The 24245-nt window shown below is 31.9% G+C and overlaps 4 protein-coding genes across 4 annotated transcripts in view; 2 read left to right on the forward strand and 2 right to left on the reverse strand.

Moving 5' to 3' along the window:
• LOC125833238 (uncharacterized) overlaps positions 1-24245 on the forward strand; it is a 157461-nt gene that overhangs the window by 119294 nt on the left and 13922 nt on the right. The window lies entirely within an intron of this gene.
• Positions 7483-11385, reverse strand: LOC125833247 (SUMO-conjugating enzyme UBC9). Its single transcript, XM_049512395.1, has 5 exons — positions 11316-11385; positions 11137-11214; positions 9956-10083; positions 8675-8779; positions 7483-7807 (listed from the first exon to the last, which is right to left on the reverse strand). Exons 2-5 carry the CDS (start codon positions 11204-11206, stop codon positions 7664-7666), a joined length of 447 nt encoding a protein of 148 aa, XP_049368352.1. The 5' UTR covers positions 11207-11214; positions 11316-11385; the 3' UTR covers positions 7483-7663.
• Positions 14876-17490, forward strand: LOC125833246 (uncharacterized). The gene is made up of 4 exons (XM_049512394.1): positions 14876-15249; positions 15673-15991; positions 17271-17329; positions 17457-17490. The coding sequence occupies exons 1-4, from the start codon at positions 14997-14999 to the stop codon at positions 17486-17488; spliced, it is 663 nt and encodes a 220-aa protein (XP_049368351.1). The 5' UTR covers positions 14876-14996; the 3' UTR covers positions 17489-17490.
• Positions 19677-22856, reverse strand: LOC125833239 (probable inactive receptor kinase At4g23740). The gene is made up of 3 exons (XM_049512388.1): positions 22661-22856; positions 20919-22202; positions 19677-20464 (listed from the first exon to the last, which is right to left on the reverse strand). The coding sequence occupies exons 2-3, from the start codon at positions 22138-22140 to the stop codon at positions 19809-19811; spliced, it is 1878 nt and encodes a 625-aa protein (XP_049368345.1). The 5' UTR covers positions 22141-22202; positions 22661-22856; the 3' UTR covers positions 19677-19808.

A 24245-nucleotide genomic window follows, 5' to 3' on the forward strand; every position in this document is an offset into this window, starting at 1 on the left:
AAAATGAGTCATTTTTTTACTAACTACAAAAAATGAGTTACTTAAATTAGGACAGAGGAATAGTTTATCAAGGAGTAACTTCACAAATCACAATATATATTACACAGAGTAGTACTTATTCGAGTAGTAATTTTCTTATTCAATCTTATATATGATCAAGAAATAAACTATATATATATATTCACGCATGTGTTCCTTAGATCCTGTTATTATTGTATATTGTAAAAAATCATTAAACTTGAAAGTGTGAATTCGGTTCTTGCTTACTTCATTAGTATTATTTGTTCTTTTTTTGATTGAATAAGGTATAAATATAAAATAAATCATCTTAGAGTGCTTTTAGACATATATTTTATTATATTTAAATATAAGCAAATAATCTTAGAGTCCTTTTATAAATTATAATTAATAATAATAATATCGTTTTTATCTTTACTCAATGATTTAATCATAATTTTTGTGCAAAATCTTAAATTTAACTTTACACTGCTTGCTGAGCTCTTGGATGACGCAGTAGTGGAATAGGAAAGTACAATAAGTAATACTATGTGCAATTAATCAGTGAGAAAATCAAAACGAAAGCACATGAAGGGGTTCATTTGTTATGGAGACTAATTCTTAGAATTAACACTTTAATTGAAGGATGATTAAGAGTTAATACTTCTTTCGATTCAATATACTTATCGTGGAGTCATAATTTTCATTAAGGAGTTTCAATAATTAAGGTATTTGTAATGATTAATGTTATTTTTCAAGATTTTCTTTCATTAAAGAATTTGTAGTGATTTTGATTTACCACTAATTGTGAACAAAAAAAGAAAAAAATTTAATATATATATATTTTTTTATAAGGACGATAATTATTTGTTACTCGGTGACAGTTGAGTTTTGACTTTAGCAGTGACCCTTGAAGTGTTGAATGGTTAGCATTTAGTGGATTTGTGTAATTAATGTTACTGATTCTATTGATTCTGACATCTACAAATCTATTTGTATTTGTATCTCTCTTTCTTGTAGTATCATTCTTGTCTCATTCTTATATTTTTTTAAAAAAAATAACTTCATTCATTCCAAAAACCAAAAAAACACTGTTTCCATATTATTCTATTCTGAAAAGTTGTCACCTTTTTAAAATATGTAAACAGGTTAAATTCAATTTCTCATTTTATTTATAAAATATACTAATTTATTATAAACACATAAATATCATAACATATAAGGGTAGTCATGATATTTATGTCATGACAACTTAGCAGATTCAGAGGAAGAAACTGATTTAGTAAAATTGTTTAGTTTTCTAAGATTGTAGTCTTGAAAGGATAGCTATAATTGGATTAACTGTTGCGGTTAAGGTATCAGAGTTTATAATTCCTTTGGTTATTGAGTTTAACTACGAGTAAGTCGGATTTTTAATTCTTTGAACAATGAGGATAAAACCACTTATGTATTTTAAGGCCTAAGCCCGCATAATAAGACATTTGCTGGACCAGACGAAGCCCATACCCTGAATGATTCTCTTGGATAAGAATAGGAAAAAGTAGGCCCAACGTAGGAAAATACGTTCTTCACGTGTATATTAATCATAACCAATTATAAGCATGAATGCTGTGTGTTGTTTGGGGGGGGGGGGGGGGGGTAAGAAGAAGAATGTTTATTAACCCCACCGTTTGTGTGACTATAGATTATTTTATTAAGGGTAAAAAGGTAATTTTAAGAGTTAAATTATCTTCAGTTATAGAAATATGACATTATTTTTATTAGACTGACTAGAAAGAAAAGTGTGTCACATCAATTGAGATAAGTATTTACTAACCCTCCACCACATTAAAAAAGACTGTGTTAACATTAAGGGTGTGTTTGGTATGAGAGAAAATGTTAAAATATTTTCCTAGAAAACAAATAGATTTTTGACTTATTTTCTCATGTTTGGTTGGTGACTAGAAAATATTTTTCGGAAAAGATTTTTTAGTGTTTGATTTATGAATGAAAATTATTTTTGAGAAAATATCTTTTATTTTTACTAGAGAGTAGAAAATAATTAATATTTCTTAAAAATAAAACTTAAATTTTTTTTTTAGGTTGGGTGGGTGGTGGGGTGGTGGGGCTGGCGCGGCAGAGGGGTAGGGTGAGATAGGGTAAAAAAAATAAAAAATTGAAATTCAAAATATATTTTTTTTGAGGGGGGTAGGGGAGAGATGAGGTAAAAAAATAAAATTTTGAAATTAAAAATATTTTTTAAAAATAAACTTTTTTTTTTGGGGGGGGGGGGGGGGGGGGGTCAGCGTATGGGTGGGGTGGAGGGTGAAAAACAAAAAATTGAAATTGAAAGTATTTTTCAAAAACAAGCTTTAAACTTATTATTTTTTCGGGCGGGGGGGGGGGGGGGGGGTTGGTAGGGGGCTGGCGGGAGGGGGAGTCGGGGTAAGGGGGGGTAAAAAAAATAAAAAATTGAAGTTGAAAAATATGTTTTAAAAAAAACTTTAAATTTATTTTTCAACAAAAAAATTGTATTGAAATTGGAGGAAAGTTTTGAAAAATGTTTTCCTTACTTTTTGAAGGGAAGTCATTTTCCTTGAATTTGAGGAAAATTAGTTGATTTGGAAAACATTTTACCCAATCAAACATGAGAAAATTAGAAAACATTTTTCGAAAAATATTTTCCTTCATACCAAACACACCCTAAAACTTTGCGGAACGTCGACAAACACTAGTAATACCTAGTGTTTTATTAATTGAGTACGTAGTAGATATACAATATTTTTTAAAACCAAAAGGAGATAACTTCTTTTGAATTGAGAAAATATTATGTTTTTCAGAGCTAAATTGATTCACTTTAAAGATATTTGATTCATGTACAGATTATCATGCTATTGAACTTTACTATAATTACAATAAGAAATAAGATACGTATTCGGTATTACACTACTTATATTATTAATAATTTAGACCATAAAAAGGGATGGTGATTTCCAATATTTCATATCTCAAGTTGGTGTGTCATTTAATATTCTACCTGAAAAGGTACTACATGAAATCTCTAAAAAGATGTAATGAGGAAGTGAACATGTGTAGAACTTGTCAGTTTATTTTATAAAAAATAATGGTGCTTATTAACATGCAAAATATCTTAATAAGTTATTAGAGTGGTTTATTTCATTTTTGTGAAAAGATTAGGAGCAACACTTCACATGTCTTCAGTAGTGCTGATTTATGATTTTGTAATTTGTACTAAGCTTAATTATTACGGTAGTAATTTTGATAAATAAGTTGTCCTAATTCATGAAACTATCGATGATCTATCGTGGTGTTGAACGAGCGTAGAGATATCAAATAGACATATATATTTTACACAAATCTCAGAAATGTTAAAAACTAATTATATCTCATCCCTTCTCTTTTTTAAATTACAAAAATTCCTTAAAATTTAAGGATTTTGGATACATCATTCAACGTCCAATACATCGCGTTCGGATTTCGGATACATCACTCAACGTTCCAATGCATTGCGTCCCAGTTTCAAATACATCACTCAACATTTGATACATCACGTCCCTAATACAATACTACTTTTTTTGATACAAGACACACTTGTCCCGATACATCAATCAATTTCCGATACATTACCTTTGTTGATACCAACAAAAAATAAAAAATATAAAAAAAATAAATATATATATATATATATCGTGTTCCGATACATCACGTAAGAATGATGTATCCGAGAATAGGAGAGAGTAAATTTTTTGTAATTTATTCAAATAGTAGGAAATTTTAGAGAATATAATAAAATAAGTTCTATAGTTAGATAATTTTCCATAAATGTATGTAAACAAAATGAATGAAAGTTAATAAACAAATATGTCATTAATCCACTCAAAGTTCATTTAATTTGGGCTGAAATGTGTAGGTCAAAATGGCTGAAAATGGGTCATAACCCAACCCCCACACAAATGATATCAAATCGTAATTTATTTATTTATTTATTTTTTACCGTGGTTTCCGGGCGTCGCTTTGCGAACCCGACTAGCTGTACCCACCGGGTCCCGCTGTTTCAAGGCGGGTCCACCACGGTTAGTTCCACGGGGCCCTGGAGACGCGGCCGGTTTGTAATGCCTCCAGTGGCCCTGCTGGGGCTCGAACCGGCGACCTGAAGGACTTTGTCCCAGGCCTTTACCAGCTGAGCTACCCCTCAGGGTTTATCAAATCGTAATTGAAACACTTTATTTAGAGTTAAGATGTTGAATTGAAATAATATTTAGTTTAAGTGTTCAAATGAAATATTCTGACAAATTTAAGAGATTAACAAATTAACTTTGTAGTAAGTTATTTAAATCAAAATTGATTGATTAACTTTGTATTAAGTTGTTAAAACCTTTATTTTAAAATGAAAATATTTTTCTCTATTATAATAATGTATAACATATTAAACCAAAAAATATTTTAACAATTAGACAAATATTATTGAACAATTATTTTTAATATAGTGAACAATTATTATTAGATGGAGAGAGCAATCAATAAGATAACTTAAATCTAATCATAAAATAAGGGAGGAAAAAATAATTTGCAAATCCTATATAAAAACTTTTTATGTTGGAGTTTGGACCCTTATTGAGCCAAGTGAAATCAAATCAAAGAAGCAAATGAAACGGAAACTCACCCAATTTCAACAACACCACACCTCGATTCTACGTTCGAGATTATAACACATATTTGTACAAAATTAAATTAATCCTTCCATCTAAAATTATCTATCATATCATTCTTAAAAATAATTATCTCAAAGTATTTATTATTTTTAAATAAAAATAATCTTCTCATTATATAAATAAAATGATGTCACATAAATAAAGTAAATATTCAATGAATAGATCTTATATCTTAAGACATAAATAAGAGTAAGACTGTAAAATTCTTTGTGATTAATATTTTTTAAGCTATGTATAAAAGAAAAACATGAACAGATAATTTGAGAAAACGATAGTAAAATGTAAAGCGTTGATTTTTTCCTCTCAAAGAAATAAACATCACTCGAGGATTTTTCGTAGATTGTTAATAATCAATCATTGAGTCATATACATAATTATGTAAATTAATGGTGTCATCAAACACTAGATGCCCTTGATTCCAGTGTTTACCAGCTAATCCAACTCCTTATTGTCTGGGTTTTTTGTTAATCAGATACTCAGCAAATCTTCATATTTGCTGTATAATATTGGTTCGTTAGTGATTAAGAGGCTATAATTTCAAACAAAAATTATAAAGACGAAAATATGAATGAATCAAACTTTAAACAGAGTATAAAAAATTATATCTTTTTCACAACGTATAATGATATATCTAAACTGTTTCTCATTGTAATATAATCCAAATGTCCAATTACAATTTTTTAAATTTTAACAAATAAGAACTCATAAAGGTATCTAGAATATGTAAATTTGCGGAAATATAAAACATAAAAATGGCATATTCATATGAATAAACATTAATAGACTTTAGCCAAAAATATCTTATTTAATCTGGGTAGTAGAAAATATGAAGGAAGATTAAGTTAACAACTTTATAATGATATCCCATTGAGAAATAAAGAGATATGGAAGTATGATAATAATGCATATATTATACAGTATTCTTAGGAGATTAATAGGAAATAATTAAGGGGGAACACGCACTAAGAAATAATTGCAATATGGAAGTGGGAGTCATCTTATCCATCTCAGCCTCGTCTTGAAAATAGAACAATATAATTAGTCCGAGTCAAAATTTTCATTTAAAATATAAAAAATTAATACATGAAGAATTTAGTGAGAATATACATTAAAAATTTATATTATACATACAATGATACAATATAATATAGATTTTTTTGTCTTTTTTCTTTTTCTAGACATCAGTGCGTTATGTGGCAAAGCTAGCTAGCTATTTATACGAGGGATTAAAAGAATATTAGAACATTATACTAAGATTTTAACTTGTGACCATAAGCAATTTCTAAACCCCATAACTTGTGACACTATACTAGGAGGATTTAATAATTTATATATCATAAAAAGTTTTATTTTATTACATTAAAGTAGGATAATTTTTTTAATTCAATTGAACTGATTGGGGAAAGGATCAATATTTTCTAACTATTTTTAAAAGAAATTATTGTGGGAGTTAGGTTTCTAATGAAACTGATTTTCAGAGACCATGACTTATTGTTTTTCTTCCCCCCATTAGTGTGCACGACCCTTGATAGAATTATGTTATTCAACTAAATATAGTTACAAGGTTTTATGTGCTTTCTATCAGATATTTTTGTATATCTCCTTGAATATTTAATAGTAATTGAATTTTATTTTTTGACTAGTAGTATAACATAGATATTTGACAGTAGCATATATTAACCGAGTATAGTGGCGTAGTCACATTAAGTGAATGGTGATCAGTTGAACATCCTTTGTGAAAAGTTATACTGATATTTGTTGCTTTTGAAAGTTTTCCTATATAAAACATTTTAAACGGAATTACAAATTTTATCACTGTGTATGAACACGACATGTCACATGAGTCACCGTGCCCTTTTGCCGTTTCTGATTCCAAAGCTAAAATGGACCACCTTTCTTATTTAGATCAGGCTATCAGAACTGATATATATAGAGTACTATTTTGGGATTACATATTAACATTATTAGCTAGTCATAAGATTGGACGGTTTTCTAGTCATAATTTTTACCTTTTAGCAATCGATTCATGAGACATACCTTTATTTAGAATTTAAAGTCATATCAGGATAAAACTTATAAAATATTATGATACTAAAATATAAATTTATATCTCGTAAAATAAATTATTTATTACGAAAGACAAAATTTAAAAAATCTACCACGAAATAGAGGGCAAAAGTGCAATTGACCCTTTTCTAGGTTCATCGGGTGTAGTTTCTGATTCTGTTATTGGGCTGATATCTGGACAATCTACAATACACGGTTTATTAGTACAGTTAACTCTAAGCTTTACGCCAAGTGTTTAACAATGATTTTAGAGGTTCAAATATACTTCCATTCACCTGTGTAATTACCTCATATTTATGCTAGTGAAAAGAATAAATACCTAAAATAATTAAATTATGTACAAATTAATCCGAACACCATTATTCTACCTCGTCCAAGCATGAAGGTCGAGTCGCCTGCCCAGAAATGTACACCATCTATGTCGGCCTTCAAGATGACGTTGAATGCTTATGCCTTATGGTTAGCATTCTTGGGCTTGTTGTGCCAAGTATAAAGTTAATATGAAGTTGAGAAATGGAAATATGGCCAAACTTATAGCTTGATTGGACCCTTCAATACCCAACAATCAACACGGGATGTTGGGAATTGAAGGGCTCCAATGCTTATCCCGCATTTCATCTAATTCAGCTACAGCATAGCTAAAGCATGCAAGGAGAAGTAAATATTCATGTCTATATTAGCTTTGTCGAAACAAATGGTCTGCAAATATAAGAAAAGGTTAATTCATTGGTTTCTTTCAAAGATCAAATTGTTCATACAACTATTAAAGAGCAGCATCCATCATTTTCCTCCCCCTCAAAGAACATATGAACTCATTAATATATTCAATGTAAATAACAAAGTGTCTGAAAGTACAATGTCCTGATCCCACAAATACCAATGTGCATTTAGCCCATGGCATACTTCTGGGTCCAGCTCCTTGCAGTACTCTCGTACTTGTTCCGGTCTGTCTTGTACATGTGTGCAATCTCCGGGACCAAAGGATCATCAGGATTAGGGTCCGTCAGAAGTGAACATATCGAAAGCAACACCTGAGTATTGAAACAAAAAGTTATCAACAAATAAGTGGAGAGACAGAGCAGAAGTAATCCATGGTCACACACTGCTTTTTTTATTGCTCCGCAGAAATTTAAAGCTTCAATAATGCAACACATCCTCGAGAAGCAAATTTAGTGGCCGATCATCCTAAGAGAGCTTTTGAGTTGTCTGACTTTCAAAGGTCCCCCCTCCTTTTAACATGCACCAGTAGTGAAAAAGTTAAACTGGCTGGAGGATTCCCATTAGTTGAAAAAACTCCGTTATGTGGAGTCAATGATAGCATTTTTATCTTAAGATAGATGGTCAGAGGCATACATTGAGTGGATGAGAAAGATATTAGGATAGGTACTCTAATGGCATAACTTAAAGAGGAAATCCAGACCCAAGATGCCAAGAATCCAAGTACTTGTAGTCTATTATACGTCTTTAACTCTAATCTATGATCATGACAAACTGGAAATTTAAAATAAACGACATAGATTAATACTGGGAATATTCCTATAAACTAGTTTGCAGACATTGTGATTTGCCCATGGTATTATATGGAAATGCAAAATAAGTTCTGATTACTTTAATGTAGAAATTTTAAAAATATAGTAAATCGTATGGTTCTGACTAGTAAACAATAAGCCTTTCTAGTGGCATTACACAAGGCTCTGTTTCTTATAACAAAGATCTAACTAACTCAATCTTTATATTAGTTCCCAAATAAAAGGAAAATAAAGAAGCAAGATTGCCCCATATAAGTTTAGAACAATTTATTGAAGTACAAGGGTATTATGTACACTTGAAGAAATATCACTAAAACAATAATATTAGTACTTTAAATATAAACAGCTTAAATGTAATAAGAAATGAACCTTGGAAATTGTTAGGGCAGGGCTCCACTGCTCCTTTAAAATGTCAAGGCATATGCTTCCGTTGCTGTTTATGTTTGGGTGGAAAACTTTTGTCCTGAAAGCCACCTGTCAGATTTACACCAATAGTGAGTGTCTTTCATCCAAGTTCATTATCAATGACAAAAGTATTAGAAAGAAATGAATACATAATGTCACCAAATCAAGCACAACAGCAAAGGAGAAAATGATACTTGTGACTACTCATGGAGAGTCCTCGATCTTTCGACTTAGTTATTCTATTTGACATTTTTATATAATCTGGAGAGATATTTTGACTTGTTACTCATGGAGAGTCCTCGATCTTTTGCCTTAGTTATTCTATTTGACATCTATTTATGATCTGGAGAGATATTTTGACCTGTTTTGTCAGATTTATTGATGCTATCACAACTTAGAGAAACTTTTTAAAATTATACTGATGTTTGGTTAACTCAAAGATTTAAACGATTATCACAAATCAGTATTTTTACATGCTGGCCATTATTTACTTATTTGTTTATTGTAAACTGCAGAAGACAGCTAAAATTGGCTTTTGTCACTTGTCACACTTAAAGTATTTTGTGCTGTAAAATTCTCTCACTTGCCAAACAATCCTTAATTATACAGTCCTTTCTGCAATATTACATTTAACATCATATACTTTTATCTCATTTGAGGCTGCTAAGATTACTCTCAAGTATCTGAGTAAACCAAAAAAGAAAGTAACAAATGCTCAAAATGCACAAGGAAGAAGACTTCTATATGATATATCGAACCAAACACGATTCAACAGAGATCACGGTATAAAGAACACAAAAGATACAAATAAAAAGTTCTTTCATGTGAATATCAACCCATCAAGCAAGAACTATTGGGATCTTCAAAAGACAATATACTGCAGCTAAAAACAACATAAGCATGGTAGTCCACAAAAAATGTGAGCTTGAGCCTAGTCCTTCTTCAGCTAGCTTTCGAATTTAAGATTAAGGAACCGTGCCTGTCATCCCCCCAATTTGACATAAAGGAGCTTAATCAGTCGTGTTAAAGTTAAGGATTCACTAAAAAAAAAATGTCTTAGCATCGATAATAATTGAAAATCAGGTTCACTTATTCGATATACGGGATCTCTTATTCGATATACGGGATCTCTTAGAACCAGCAAATTCTAGGATATCAAGGGCCCATAACTAATCTATGATGTCATGTGTATCAACAGCTATTATCAATGCGATATTTAAGGAACGACAAGAGCTCACAATGCACCTTAGGTGGCTTGAATGGATAATCTGGAGGAAAATGGATTGTCACCAGGAAAACTCCACCAGAATAAGGACTGTCTGGAGGACCCATGATCGTTGCTTGCCAATGAAACATGTCCTCAGCAACAGGTCCTGAGAAATCCAGTTTTAGGCAGGTAAGTAAAACAAAATACAAATGACAAGCCCAACAAAACTATCCTTTAGAGAGGTTTTAAGATAAGTGGCTAATAGGGTTTGGTCTGGATGCTTCATATAAATCCAAACACTGATAAACAAAGGAAAGAACCTGCTTGACTGAATTACTAGTTTTTTCTTATCAGGAAGTACAAGACATAAGCATATTTTGATACAGAGAACAGAAAAAATTATCACAACGTCTTTATTATTAAAAGAAAAATCTGATTTTAAGCCACAACCATTTATATCAAAAAGCAAAAGTTCTTAGTTCTAACCAAATCGGCTTTGACTACTTGTTTCATCGGAAGTATTCAAGAGAAGAAGAAACCACTAAATTAACTGGCAGGGGAAGGAGGAGGATGGCTCGTTTATAGGCTAGCACATACAAAGGAATACACAAGAATGCATCTGTATAACATTATTGCAGTTTCACATATAAAGGTCCCGGTACGAACAATGCCAAACAGAGAGTTGTGCATTCTAGCACCACATCTCGCGTAAACTTTCCTGTCCCCTTGACATCCAATTCAATTATGTCACTGCCAAGCCTACTAAGCAATCGCAGTCGTACAAATGACACACGAAAACCAGAACGTATATCATAACTTCCATTTAAGTGACAAAATACTCGGCCATTGACATGTTTAGAGTTAATGAATCAAACTAACAAACCGGAATAACGCCAAAAACAAAACATTGATGCAAAAAAATATAAGAATTTGTGGCAGCCAGATCAGCGGTAACAAAATGAACTACGTTTTCAGACCACGAGATTAAAAAATGGTCTACAGCCAAATCTCAATAATGATCTCCTCAACGATCAGATCATACATCCAACAATTCAAATAACAGATTTGACGATCAGATCATACATCCAACAATTCAAATACTGTAACAGATTTGTTTGGCAAACAAAATTTCAAACAAAAGCAAGTGGAAAACAAATTAAATTGCGTGGATGTATAAATGCACAAAAAAAAAATGTAGCAAGAGAATTGAGTTTTTTACCAGCACTACAAGAAGTAGGAGGATCCTTTTGAAGATCTTTGAGCTCCTTCAAGATCCGCTTGGAAGCCATAGCGACTCCTGTAATTCAAAATTTCTGAGATCCATAACACATACAACAGAAAATTTTTTTGATCTAATTATGCTTAACAAAAAACATTGATGAAATTGATGAACGAGACCTGACAGAGAGATCGGATCCTCCTTTGGATGAACAGCACAAAACACGGAAGAAGAAGAAGAAAAGAGAAAAATGATGAATCCTTCAGGGAAAAATGACCATTTTTATAGTGGCCTCGCCCCGCACAGTAGGAGTAGTATTTATTTTAGTGATTAAATTTTAAAGAGTTCCATTTTTCGCCGACCCGCCGTTTCTTAACTAAATTCTACAATAATCATTCCCAATCGAATCATTGATTCGAAATCGAACCATTTAATTTAACTTCAACTGATGGTTTTTTAATTTTCGATGTGCATAATTTTAAACATGCATTTCATATGATCATTCGCATGAGATATACTAGTATTTATTTGTATTATGTCATGTAGGACATGTATGTTTATTTATGCATATAAAAATTAAAAGTCAATTAAGATCAAGTTAAAAAAATAAGTCGATGTATAAGACATATATTTGCTAGTTGCTATAATATGAAGGTTGAAATATATCTACAATTGCTTCCCTGTGTATTAATGACTTTGTAACACAATGTAGAGTTAAAAAAATGTATAGTTGGAATTACACTTGGATCTTCATATATATGTTTTTTTTCTTTTATTCTCTGTCTGACATTGACTCCTCTTATTGCAAAGGTGAGAAGTATCAAATAGTTTATGTTTAATTGTTATTCATATTAATATATTTTATGAACATAGATGAATTTCTCAATTCAAACAATTCTTTGTATGATAACGTAGAGATGAATTTCTTACCAAAAGTATATTATAATAATAATTGCAGTGATTTTGTACTTCCCGATAAAGGTTAAATCAAATGAAATATCCTATCATTGACCAAAAAGAAAAGAAGCATGAAGTAGTAAAGAAACTCTTATAACCAATCGGAAAATGTCTTTACCGAAAAGAAAGATAAAAGAAATGATATATTTTATGTGATTAATTTAACTATTTAATACGTGAACGAAAACACACAATAAATAATTAATCAAAAATATGTAATTAAAATATTTGTTTGAAATTAAGATAGTCAATTAAAACATGATCTAATTCAAATATCTAAATAAAATATTCTAATTTACGATTAAATATTAAGCATAAAGAAAATGGTACTCAATAGGAAATGATTAAATAAACATTCAAGAATCTTTAGATAAGATTCTTTAAAAGAGAGGAAATATGAGCTGGATACATTGGAATATTTTATATATATATGAGTTGGAGACAGTGGATAGGCAACTGGCCAACTGGGCTCATGGCTTTTAACTATAGTATACTCGAATAGTTCTCAATATAGAAAAATTAACGATGAATAAAATTATATAAATAACAAAAATTTTATGTTAATTCCATTTAACTGTAAATAGCAATGAATTATATATAAAAAAAATTGATTAACTTAAAACTATTTAGCAATGAATTATATTTATCATGCATTGCTTCGAAAAAAAAAATAAAAAAAAAATTAAGAATACTAGTAAATTCAGTAAATAATTTTATGTCTTACACTAGTGTTTGCTTCACAATTGGGGTTTAATGTCTACGTCCCATATCTCTGACCACTTACACATATTATATTCTTTTCAAAGAAAACGATATTCCTATATTGGAATCGTTTGGTGGAAGGTACATAAACAATTGATATCAATTATCATCATAAAATATAGTATAGAATATATTGTATTCAAATAATCGATGCACAATCCATGTCGCTTTGATTTACGGTATTAATAATACACATATTGAAAGTTAAGAAAATTAAGTTCAATTTGTATAGTATTTTGATATGATTACCAGGCGGTATATTGGAAATAATTTATCTATATTTTCATAAGATAAGAAGAACGTTGTGTATACACCACATTCTTCAAATTTCACCTGGAAAATGAGGCTAAATATGTTGTTATTGAAAGAGATAAAGTGTGGAGAAAAGAAAAATTAACTACACATAGACTAAATTACTTGAAGCCAAAAATACCTAATTTGTTGAGGATATAATTAAATAATAAAAAGTGTATTTTCCCTAACCACTTAAACTTCTAAATGAGATGATCACACACTTTAACATAATTAAAATATATTATTCAAATTAATAATAATCTATTCATTATTAATCGGCGCATAAATCACTCATGCATAAAAATTCCTAAATAACTATATATTTCATTCGTTTCAATTTTTTTCCTTAAATATTTTGAATTACTAACTATTGTAACTTGTACTAATACTTTTTATACCATTTTTAAATATCTAAAATTTATTTTTAAAAAGTAAATATTTTACAAAAATAATCAAATTGACTCTCATCCTCCGAATCAAGTCGTGTAAATTGAAACAGATCAATGGAGTAATATTTGACCACATAAGGTATAGATTGGAGGCTTAAAGCTGCATCCATTGAATAAGTCTTCCTTGCAATTTGCACAGACAATAGGAAGTCCAATAAAACATTTGCTTTGCTTTACAAAAAGTAGTTACTATTAAAATAAGTAATATATTTTTTTTTTAAATGTTGAATTTTCATTCTCCTTTAGAATCGATGTTCCATTATTTGATCACAAAGATGGAAGCGTCTCTATTTGACAGTCCTTTATAATTTATTTTAATTGTATGTTCAATGTCCTTATTATGAGAAATCCTTATCTATATTGTAATTAGGATAGGTAAAAAATCTCAATTCCTCTTTATTAAAAAGGATCTACAACGGAAGCAATTAGAATAATCTTACATCTAATATTAGATAATCTAGTATTAACATATTTTAATGGAACATAAAATGAGTACATACCTCCTTGGGCATGAATGCACCCACATACCTCCTTTTATATAGGTTTAGAAATCTTTTGTCCACCGCCCTCATCATAAATTTTGTATAAATTAAATTATGCCTTCTAATTTATGAATTCTGAAATTGAGTTATTTCCCCTCACTCAATATAAATTTTATAAAAATTAAGTTATGTCTTTTATAACATAATAACTTGGTATGTCTCTTAAAATATACTTGTGATATATTATGATGTAAACATATAAATTTATACCAAATGAAAAAGTTATTTAATTTGTTATTTCAATATTAAACGTATTGTCAATTAATTGTTTTTTACTTAAAGTGTTGAATTGTATAAAATTTAAGACCGTTAAATTTTAGAGTAAAAAATACAAAAACACCTGACAATAGAAATATTCGCATGAATGATCCAAAATACAAAGCTCAATTAAGAACTTTACCTATATTCTTCGTGTCATTCTAAAAGTGTCTCAATTTGATTGACGACGAAATTTAGAGATATTTGAATTTTTTAATTTTAAATTAAAAATATATATAGTCTTTTAAATCTTATAATCTTAAAGTTATTATCTATAATATTGAAATTGAAAAACTTACCCTAGTTATCTCAATTTATGTGATACTACTTTTCAACTTGTCATAAAAATTTAAAAATATATAGATTTTTGATAGGATAAAAAAAGAAAAGAAAAATAAGACCACTGGATAAATTATTAGGGGAAAAGAAAAGGTGGCCGGTGGGGCCCATCTGGGAAGCCAGGTGATGTAACAATGGACGCCAGCTGTGCACGCTCTCTCTTGTTACCGGCAAATCAACAAAATCAACAAACTTTCAGACCTCGCCACTTCCGCCATCCATTTCTTCGCCGGCACTTCCCCCCTCAACATCTCCGGCGATGTCACGTTATCTATCAAATAGGGGAGGAACTCAAGCACAAAAGGTTCGTTTCGATGAAGAAGCGATTCCCGACGAGGACGAAGTAGGTGGGACTTTGAAATTGAGGCCCTCCGATAGCAACATCACGGAAGATCAAGAGCCTTTTATGGGAGTTAAAGTCCGTAGAAAAGCTTCTATTCATAGAGATTATATCGGTGACTATGTTGATGTGCCTTCTCGACCTTATCTCATGAGGATTCTCGAAAAGCAAGGTATTCTGAGCTTTCCTTTCTTTTTAAATTTTTAGGGTTTCTACTCTCAATGTGTTAAATTTGTGCTTTTTTATCTTTAATTTGATGTGACCTCTTCTTAGGTACTGCATATAGAGACATATTCTCTGTTAACAATTTGTATTTCGGAAAGCAAACTCAGATACTTCATTATTTTTTTTGGTTGCTGAACAGCTCTTATTGAATCTCTTTAACATCTATTGTTGTGTTGAATGTGTATCTGGAGTTGTTACTCTTTTTAATGGACAAGCAAATAGGGGAACTTGAGTTTGAACGAATATAAAGCACAAATTTTCTTGTACAGATACACTTGAACAAATATAAAGCACAAACTTTCTTGTACAGGTGAGAACAGCCCTTATCTCTAGAAATTCTAATCTATGTTGATGTGTCTATCTTTTGCAGGTGACAAAAAGGTTCTGTTTGCTGACACAGTTCTGAAGTTTACAAGCACAGGGAAGATGAAGCGGCGCATTCTCCTTGTAACTGATTTCGCCATTTACATTGTAGACCCAGAAAGTGGTGCACTTAAACGGCGGATTGCCCTGGCAGCTGTTGAGAAGCTCTGTCTGAGTGAATTAAGTGATAATTTCCTTGCAATTATCATTCCGACTGAGTACGATCTGCTCATGGCCAGTACTCGGAAGACAGAAATAGTAACAATCTTAGTAGATGCTACCAAGAGTCAATCTGACTATGAACTTGATGTTCTCTTTTCTAATAGGTAATTTGATTAGTTCATTGTCATTTTCTTATTCATCGTTTTTAAGTCCAAATTGTTTGTTAAGTTGTACGTCTGAACTTGATAAATTTTGAGCTGCACTAAACACACATCTCCAGTTATTGTCATAGATGCTTAGGGCACTGTTGTTAAAGACACGTGTTTGATGCAGTTAAAGTTTCTACATTAGAGAAAGATAAAGACTTGGAGCATTTTCTGTCTCAACCTTAGGACAGACCTGTTCATATCCTAGCAATACTGTGGCTTGAGAATGATTCACTATAATTGCTTACCGTCATATGAATACTCTCAATTCTGATTGGTATATCACTTGTAAACTGCTGAAATGTGGCAAACATGATGATTCTAGATGTCAAACCTTCCATTTTGTCCTAATGTTTGTAAAACTTTTTTTGTGGCCTCTGAGAAAAACTGTGGGGTGGAGACCCTTTTTTATTTTTTTAATAACATGTTGGATAGAATATTGAGTTATTGATGCCGAAGCTGATTCAGGCGAAGAATTTTAAATCTGAGAAGCAAGTGATGCTTTTCTTTTATCGTCACAGGTGATGTGAAGGTTGAAATTACTTGTTTTTTTTAGTAATGAAGTAAGCATTATCATTAATGGCATCAAGAAGATGCAAATAATTCAGATATTGCAAAAGATAGCAAGTACAAAAGAGATTTTGTTGCTCCATACAATGAGGCTTAAGTTGAGGATATGGAGTTAACAAAATCCAAAAAGGTGTAAGGAGAGTTTACAGGAGCTAAGTTGCTCCAAATACATAAACCTAAGAGTCATTAGCTTTCAGGGAGTGTTTTGGAGAATTGGAGTTGGTATTCCATCGAAACATCTTCTGCTCCTTCCATTCCAAACATTGAAATTGCTAGTTATAGAAACAGCAAAAAGAAAAAGGGCATGGGGTAGCTAGGGCAGGGTTGGAGCTATGTTGTCACACATGATTAGAGGTTGACTAACATGCTATTTTCTCATGGCATCACCTCTAGGAACTTGTATAACCTTTTGTCACTGATACCTTTTCAATCTGAAAAGATGCTAAATATTATGATGTACACTTAATTCACTAACGCATATTTCATTTGACTATCAGTGTAGCATTTAGGACTAATGTAATGCTTGCTGCTCGTGATTATCTATTGTCTTTATACACATGCTGCTTCTTTTCCTCTTCCTCTACCTTGGATATATTTTTGTCATTTTCATTTCCTTTTAAATACTTAATACTATTGTTTATATTGTTTCCTTATCTTAATCGTGCAGGTTTGAGTACAATGCAACTTCTGAGCTTGTTAAAGAAGTTCAATTTGAGCAAGTTGAAGGTTGGTAGTGGTTTTTTCTCACGACTTTTTCTATTTACACTCTTTCTCTGCAGATAGTGGTTGGATTTGACAATTTTCTAAATTCTCTTACCCTGAGCTGGTTTATTTTCTTCTCCTTCAATTTCAGCTGGTGTCAAAACAAGAATCTCACGCAAATGAACTACCCTTAGCGTGTAATGGTCTAAGAATGCAAACTGCTCACTACCATGCCTGCAAACATGTCTTGCTATTTGAAAGGGGGAGCCGGTATTGCACTTCATCAAAACAAATAACGGGGTGGGGAGCCAGGTGTATCATTCCATGTAGAAATGTGATCAATATTTACTTATCAAAGAACAAAAAAGGAAAAAGCGACAGAATGTATTATGATTCTCCTCATATGAGCTTGTTTCGTCATTTTAGCTATCCCTGTCTATGTTTATATAGCTTGTTGCTCTCCTCTTCCTTATCTGGCTGTGTTGTGTAATATTGTACATTCCAATTTATAAAATTGAGATTGTGTCTGATAGTTGGAACGCAAAAGTTATACATCAAGTTTCTACACCTAAGGGTAGATTGACTTTAACCATTGTGGATTTTATATACTATTATTTACAGTGATAAGACAGCTCATTTGTTATAGTAGTAAATAATGCAGGCAAGTTGATATTTTAAAAGAGAAAAGCAGGTAGAGTGCTGTGGACATAGAAGCCTTCTTTACGGCACATCAATGACTAATATGCAAATGTTGTAATGCATTATACATTTGAAGTCTGCTCCTACCATGTGCAAATTGATACCGCCTGTTTGGCTTCTATTCTCAAAATTATTTTCTGATTATATAAAAATATGTGATTAGTATTTGACTTTTGATTAAAATAATCAATTTGTTAATTGTACTAAAATTAGTTTCTTTGTATAAGTCCAGATTCTGATAATGAATTGACATTTAGCTCAGGTAATCCAAACCAAATACACATTTTAGCATCTCTATTCAATGTGGTAGGTGAACAAATATTTGGCAGAAGCTCGAGAAAGAAATGCCATCTTTATTACTGCTACCTATGCGTCCATTAGATTAAAGACGAGGTTAATGATGTTGAAATTGTAATGTAGGAATTACTATAATGTATAATTTAAAAAAATATTTATTTTTTAAGGAAAATAAAAGCGTGTTACTATTATGAAGGTTATCTTTATGATTTTAGTGTTTCTTAATATCTGCATTATTGTTTCACAATCTTTTCCGCATAATTCAATACATAACAGCTAGGTACTCCCTATATGTCTTCATTTTTAGCCCAATAAAGCTAACATTTATCAATAAAAATATGAATTTTTTTCAGAAATAACTATAGTTTGTCTAATTACAATTCATAGCAACAATTTAAGAGAGGATAAAGGGGAGCAAGATTTTGGACAGGAGAGATGTAGAATATTCATGCTGATACATACATGTTATAGTAATACATAGTGATACATGTTGTATCATATGTATTCATTCGTAATATATAAATACAAAGTTCAATACATATAGGTTAATACAGTTATATCGATTATATTCATTTGTGATATAAAAATACAGAAATGCAAGTTGTATTCCATACAACCAAACTGATATATAAATTGATGTACAAAGCTGATACAATATTGTTTGTTGATACAATCCTTAGATAAATACTGTTGATATAATTGATACATACAAGTATCTTTTCTTTCTTTTTTCTTTCTATATATCCATATTCGATATTTGATGTAATATAATTAATACAACTAAATGAATTATATGTCTTTGTTATGGAGTCCCACAGTTGGATGCAATCTTGAATCATTGTTTGATCATAAAATTTCAAATTTGAAAAATAGCTTATAACATGTTTTATAATCCATTTTTCACTTTTGAAGTTGTACTTAAGTACATTCATGCATTAATATTGTTCCAAATATTTTTTAAAAATATAACCAAACACAACTGTACCTTCAACTTCAACCCTATAAATTCCCAAAAAACGAATTATATTTAGAATCTATGGCCAAACACCAAAATCTTGAATAATAGTAATACATGGTCGCTTAATTTGGAAGGCACCAAGCTATTCGAAGCTTTTGCACCTTTCAATTTAAGGTCTGACCTACCATGTGCAAATTCATTCTGCTACAATTCGAATGTACTTGCTACTTTTTACCTGTTTGGTTAGAATTATCAAAACTATTACCCAATGTTTATATAAGTCATTATCTGATAAAATGGTGAAAATAATCAATGCCTTTGAAGCACAAACACTTCGATATTAGCATAAAATTACTCTTATAGTAGCTAGAGTTAATGAAATGGTTGAACTACTTATCTGATATAATCTTAAATATAAGATCAAGTAATATTTCTATTCAATTTTGTAGCTGAAATAATGTTTGATAGAAGTCTGAGGAAAAAACTTATAACAATGAAACAATTGAGCATATATAGAACAGTAACTAATCACTAAATAACAAAGAAATATCAGTGTGTAATGGAAGACGACCCTATTTCAGTCATCGGTGGTGTCAGGTTTGGTGTAGAAGCTTCAGTGGATGTTCGAGTCCCCGTATTCACTCTCCTAACACCCTCTACCATCTTTACTACTTCTGTCATTTTTGGTCTCTGCTCTGGCATTCTGGATACACAAGTCAAACCTATTTGTAACATCTCTACCATTTCTTCTTCTATATTTGGATACCTCAAAAGCTCCACGTCGAATACTTCAGCAGTCCACTCCTCACGAACGACAGAATGTACCCACCTGACTAAGTGGACAATGTCGCTTGTACCTGTGGCATGTGTAGGTGACTTTCCAGTGAGAAGTTCAAGTATTAGGACACCAAAGCTGTAGACATCAGTGGCTTGAGATACTTTTCTTGAATCTGTAACTTCTGGAGGTTGATAACCAGCAGCTCGCACGATTGGTGTAGCAATTGGACCCATTATAGTTGCCAAGCCAAGATCAGAAATACAACCGAAACCTTGGGAGTTGAGGAATACGTTTGAGGATTTTATGTTCCCGTGGACAAGCCTCCCCCCAGACTGTCCATGTATTTGAGCAATGCCTCTAGCTGCACCAATGGCAATGCGTAGTCGGGTTTCCCAGTCCAGAGGAATTCGATCACCAGACCTCTTTGCTGCAATTACAGAGTGCATCAGATATAATGATAGGAATACTTGAAGGTGCAGTTAAGAGACTATCCACCTAACAATGATGAAAGTTGACTATAAAACCAAAGCAAAGTTCGCGAGCAACATGATGTTCTTGAATTTTGACAAATTAAAATAAAAGTTGCACTTAGACATTGGCCTAAAGCGGCATGTAGTTATGGCTTCGAGACACTTATGCTGTCCTATAAACTATTGATGATTAAAAAAACTATCAAGAGGACAACAACAGCAGATACTCTACTAATTCAAAGGTAATTGGTTATGTTGGAATTAGCCTACAAGCAATTTCAAATACTACTGCACAAGACACATCATAGCTAAAAATGATCTGCATTATCTTTTTGGTCCTGATAACCAGTTCTCTATGGATCGGTCAAGAATAAAACAGCAAGATTAGTAGAAATTGGGTGCTTAACATACCATGCAGCATCAAAGATGCACTCCCTTGGCTGTAGAAATCATATACCATGAGCTTCTCATCCTTGGAATAGTAGTATGCCCTCAGTGGAGCCACATTCTCATGCCTGATATTGCCAACAACCTCCATCTGTTGCTCAAAATCTTTTCTTCCCACACTCTCCTTCAATCTCTTCACCACAACTGTGGTAGAATCCTCCAAAGCTGCCTTATATGCAGTGCCAAATGTTCCCTTCCCAAGCACTTCCGCTGAAGCTCTCAACAGATCTTCAAGGTCAAATGCAAGATTACAACCCTCAAAGAATGCGAGATTCCCTACTCCATGCTGACTGCTGGAAACTCCCTTCCTGACTACATCTTCTTTCTTGATTGATTTCTCTGTGGCCCCACTTTTACCCTCTTTCTTCGAAAAGCACATAATCAGCACTGCAGCTACTACCAAGAAACCTAAAACACATCCTCCAATTACAATCCCAAGTATTGCAGGTTCACGGAGTTTAAACGATTTCTTTTTCGGTAGGACACTTGGAGGAGGAACTGGAGGAAATGAAGGTGAAAAATTTGCAGGAGAAAGCCGGTTACCAGCAAAAGCTGAACCAGGAAATCTTTGAAGAGAATTGGGGATACTTCCAGTGAAGTTATTGTTTGATAGATCTAATATTTGCAAACTAGGGAGATTGAGATCAGGAATATTGCCAGAAAGCGAGTTATTAGCAAGAACCAGAGCAGTCAAATGAGTCAAGTTCGATATTGAAGAAGGTATACTCCCACTAAAATCATTATTTGACAAATTCAAAACCGAAAGGCTTTTCCAAGCAGAAAAATCAGCAGGCAATGGACCTTGAAAGTTATTGGATTGAAGATAAATAGAAGTAAGATTTCCAAGGTTTGCAAAATCAGAAGGTAAACTGCCACTAAAACTATTAGACCTTAAACTCAAGATCTGAAGATCAGACAAGCGGCTAAGAGTGTTTCCAGGAATCAAACCACGGAATCCAACTCCAGGCAACCTAATTGCTATAATTCTTGATTTGTCATGATTACAAGTGACTCCAGTCCAAGAACTGCAAGCAGAAGTTCTCTCATCCCAATTCAGTTGTCGGGTATGATTAACATTATTAAGGAAATCAAGAAGCGCTTCTTTGTCCTCATATGGTTCACTACTTGCTAGCAAGAACAGAGCTGTGCAGAATAAAACTGAAAAAAACAGGAACTTTGTAGCCATCCTTCTCCTCCTCTGAGCTAAACTACAAAGGCATCAACTTCTAGTAACAGCACCCTTCATCTCTACAAGAATTTCAAAAATAAAATAAAATGGAATCAGACATTGAAACGGCATGATGTTCATTATTCACTATAAATAATTACCATTTAAACAAGAGAACCGTTTCTTAACCATAAATATACAATTTATAGGGCAACTAAAGTTACGTAGACACTCGGAACACATTTTGTTTTTGGGTCAACCACGCAAGTTAAGTAAAAGTTAGGTTTCAATGAACAGAACAGCTAAAGTAAAAACAAGAACCAGCTACAAATTTCTTCCGTCAACTTTTAGGGCTGCCAAAAAATGAAAAAAAAAAAAAGAAAAAGAAAAAGGAACAAACAGGCATTTCACGTTCTTCACCTATTTCCAAGCACACACACATACAAAGATTGAATTTTTAACACTTTTCTTGACCTTAAAGCAAAGTATGCATAATTTGAAAACTGTCGGCAATAACAAAAAGAACATTGAAATGAACCTGAATAGCTATACCCAGATAGCCAAATCACATCAAAATGGAGAAAACGAAAAACCCCACAAAATTCAGAAACTGTATAGTATACAAGCAAGTACCAGTGAGGCAAAAAATCAAACACTTGGTAGAGTAAACTGAAAAGGAGTAGATGAAGAGGAAAATGATGGGAAGTAAATGCAGAATTAAGTAAGTAGCTAGAGAGAGACAATGATTAAATGAGAAGAAGGGGGGAGTGGGTGAGAGACAATAAATGATTGAAAGGCAGTTAATTTGAAGAAGAAGAAAGCAAATAAAGAAATGGGGTATATGTATGTATTTGGTTAACAAAGAAGCGAAAAGAGTGGGAAAAGCACGTGGAGACAAAAGTGGAATTACTACTACTATGATATGAAGAAGCTAAGTTAACAGTAATACACAAAATCAATTCTTTAACAATTTGCTTGGATTTAGAAGAAGAGGAGAAGTTGGTGCACGTGGTGCCAGTAAGGCAGGGAGCACCAGAAGAGCATTATCCACCATTTCCGCCATTTTTTGGAGCTCTTCACTAAAGGAAGACACAGATTGCAATTACGAAAAAGGGAAAGGAAATTAACCACTCTTAATCACGTCCCCCATGTTAGTAAAATCTAATTGGGGTGCGGCTTTATTAGGTGAAATTAGTAGTGGAGTGCACCCTGTAACACGCCAAATAAAGTACAGAAGATATTGCTGGTGCGAAATGGAACAATCACCAGACTAATCGACGGAGCTATTAAGATTTTTAGACGCCTCAAGTATGTGAATCATTACTATGAAAATAGGTCAAAATTGAGGGACAAGGTCAACTTTCTTACACAAAATTGATACTCTTTTAGTTCTTTTTTAATTGTAATATTGCACTTTTCGAAAATTGGATTGACTAGTAGTGAAGTGTATCATGTAACACACCAAATAAAGGACACAAGGAGATTACCCATGAGAAATCGAACTCTCGCTAATGAAAGTTAAAGAGATAATTAATTAATTGACCTAGTAAAATTTTTAGACGTTTTAAGTCAAATGATGTGAATCATTACTATGAGATAGGTCAAAATTGAGGGATAAGGTCAACTTTCTTTCACAAAATCGATACTCTTTTCGTTCAGTTTTAGTTGTAATGTTGCACTTTTCGAAAGTTAGATTGACTAACTTTCAAAGCTAAATTAGATTATATTAATTTGATATTCAAAAACTATATGAAAATTACTATAAGTTGCAAATTTTTTTCATATCAATATGATAAAAAAAATACAACTTAAAATGTTAGTCAAAATTCGTATTGTTTGACTATTGAAAACAGAAGGAGTACCAAGTTTATGGATTTTTCCTAAATATACCTTACAAAATTGTAACTACTTAGGATCAAACTTAAATATTTTCTATGACTTTTAGACAATTTTATCACTCGACTACACATACTCTTTAATAAAATATTTTTATACTTTTTATTGATACTCTTCAACTGTTGTAAAAAATAAATAATAACAAATCGAGGGAAATGCGTCGTCGATTTTTTTTTAAAAATAAATAAATTAAAAAATATAATTTTCACGCGAAAAATCCGACAAAC

The sequence above is a fragment of the Solanum verrucosum genome, unplaced genomic scaffold (genome assembly GCF_900185275.1).
Source record: "Solanum verrucosum unplaced genomic scaffold, falcon-dt-bn FXZP01000100.1, whole genome shotgun sequence".
NCBI classification, from domain to species: domain Eukaryota; kingdom Viridiplantae; phylum Streptophyta; class Magnoliopsida; order Solanales; family Solanaceae; genus Solanum; species Solanum verrucosum.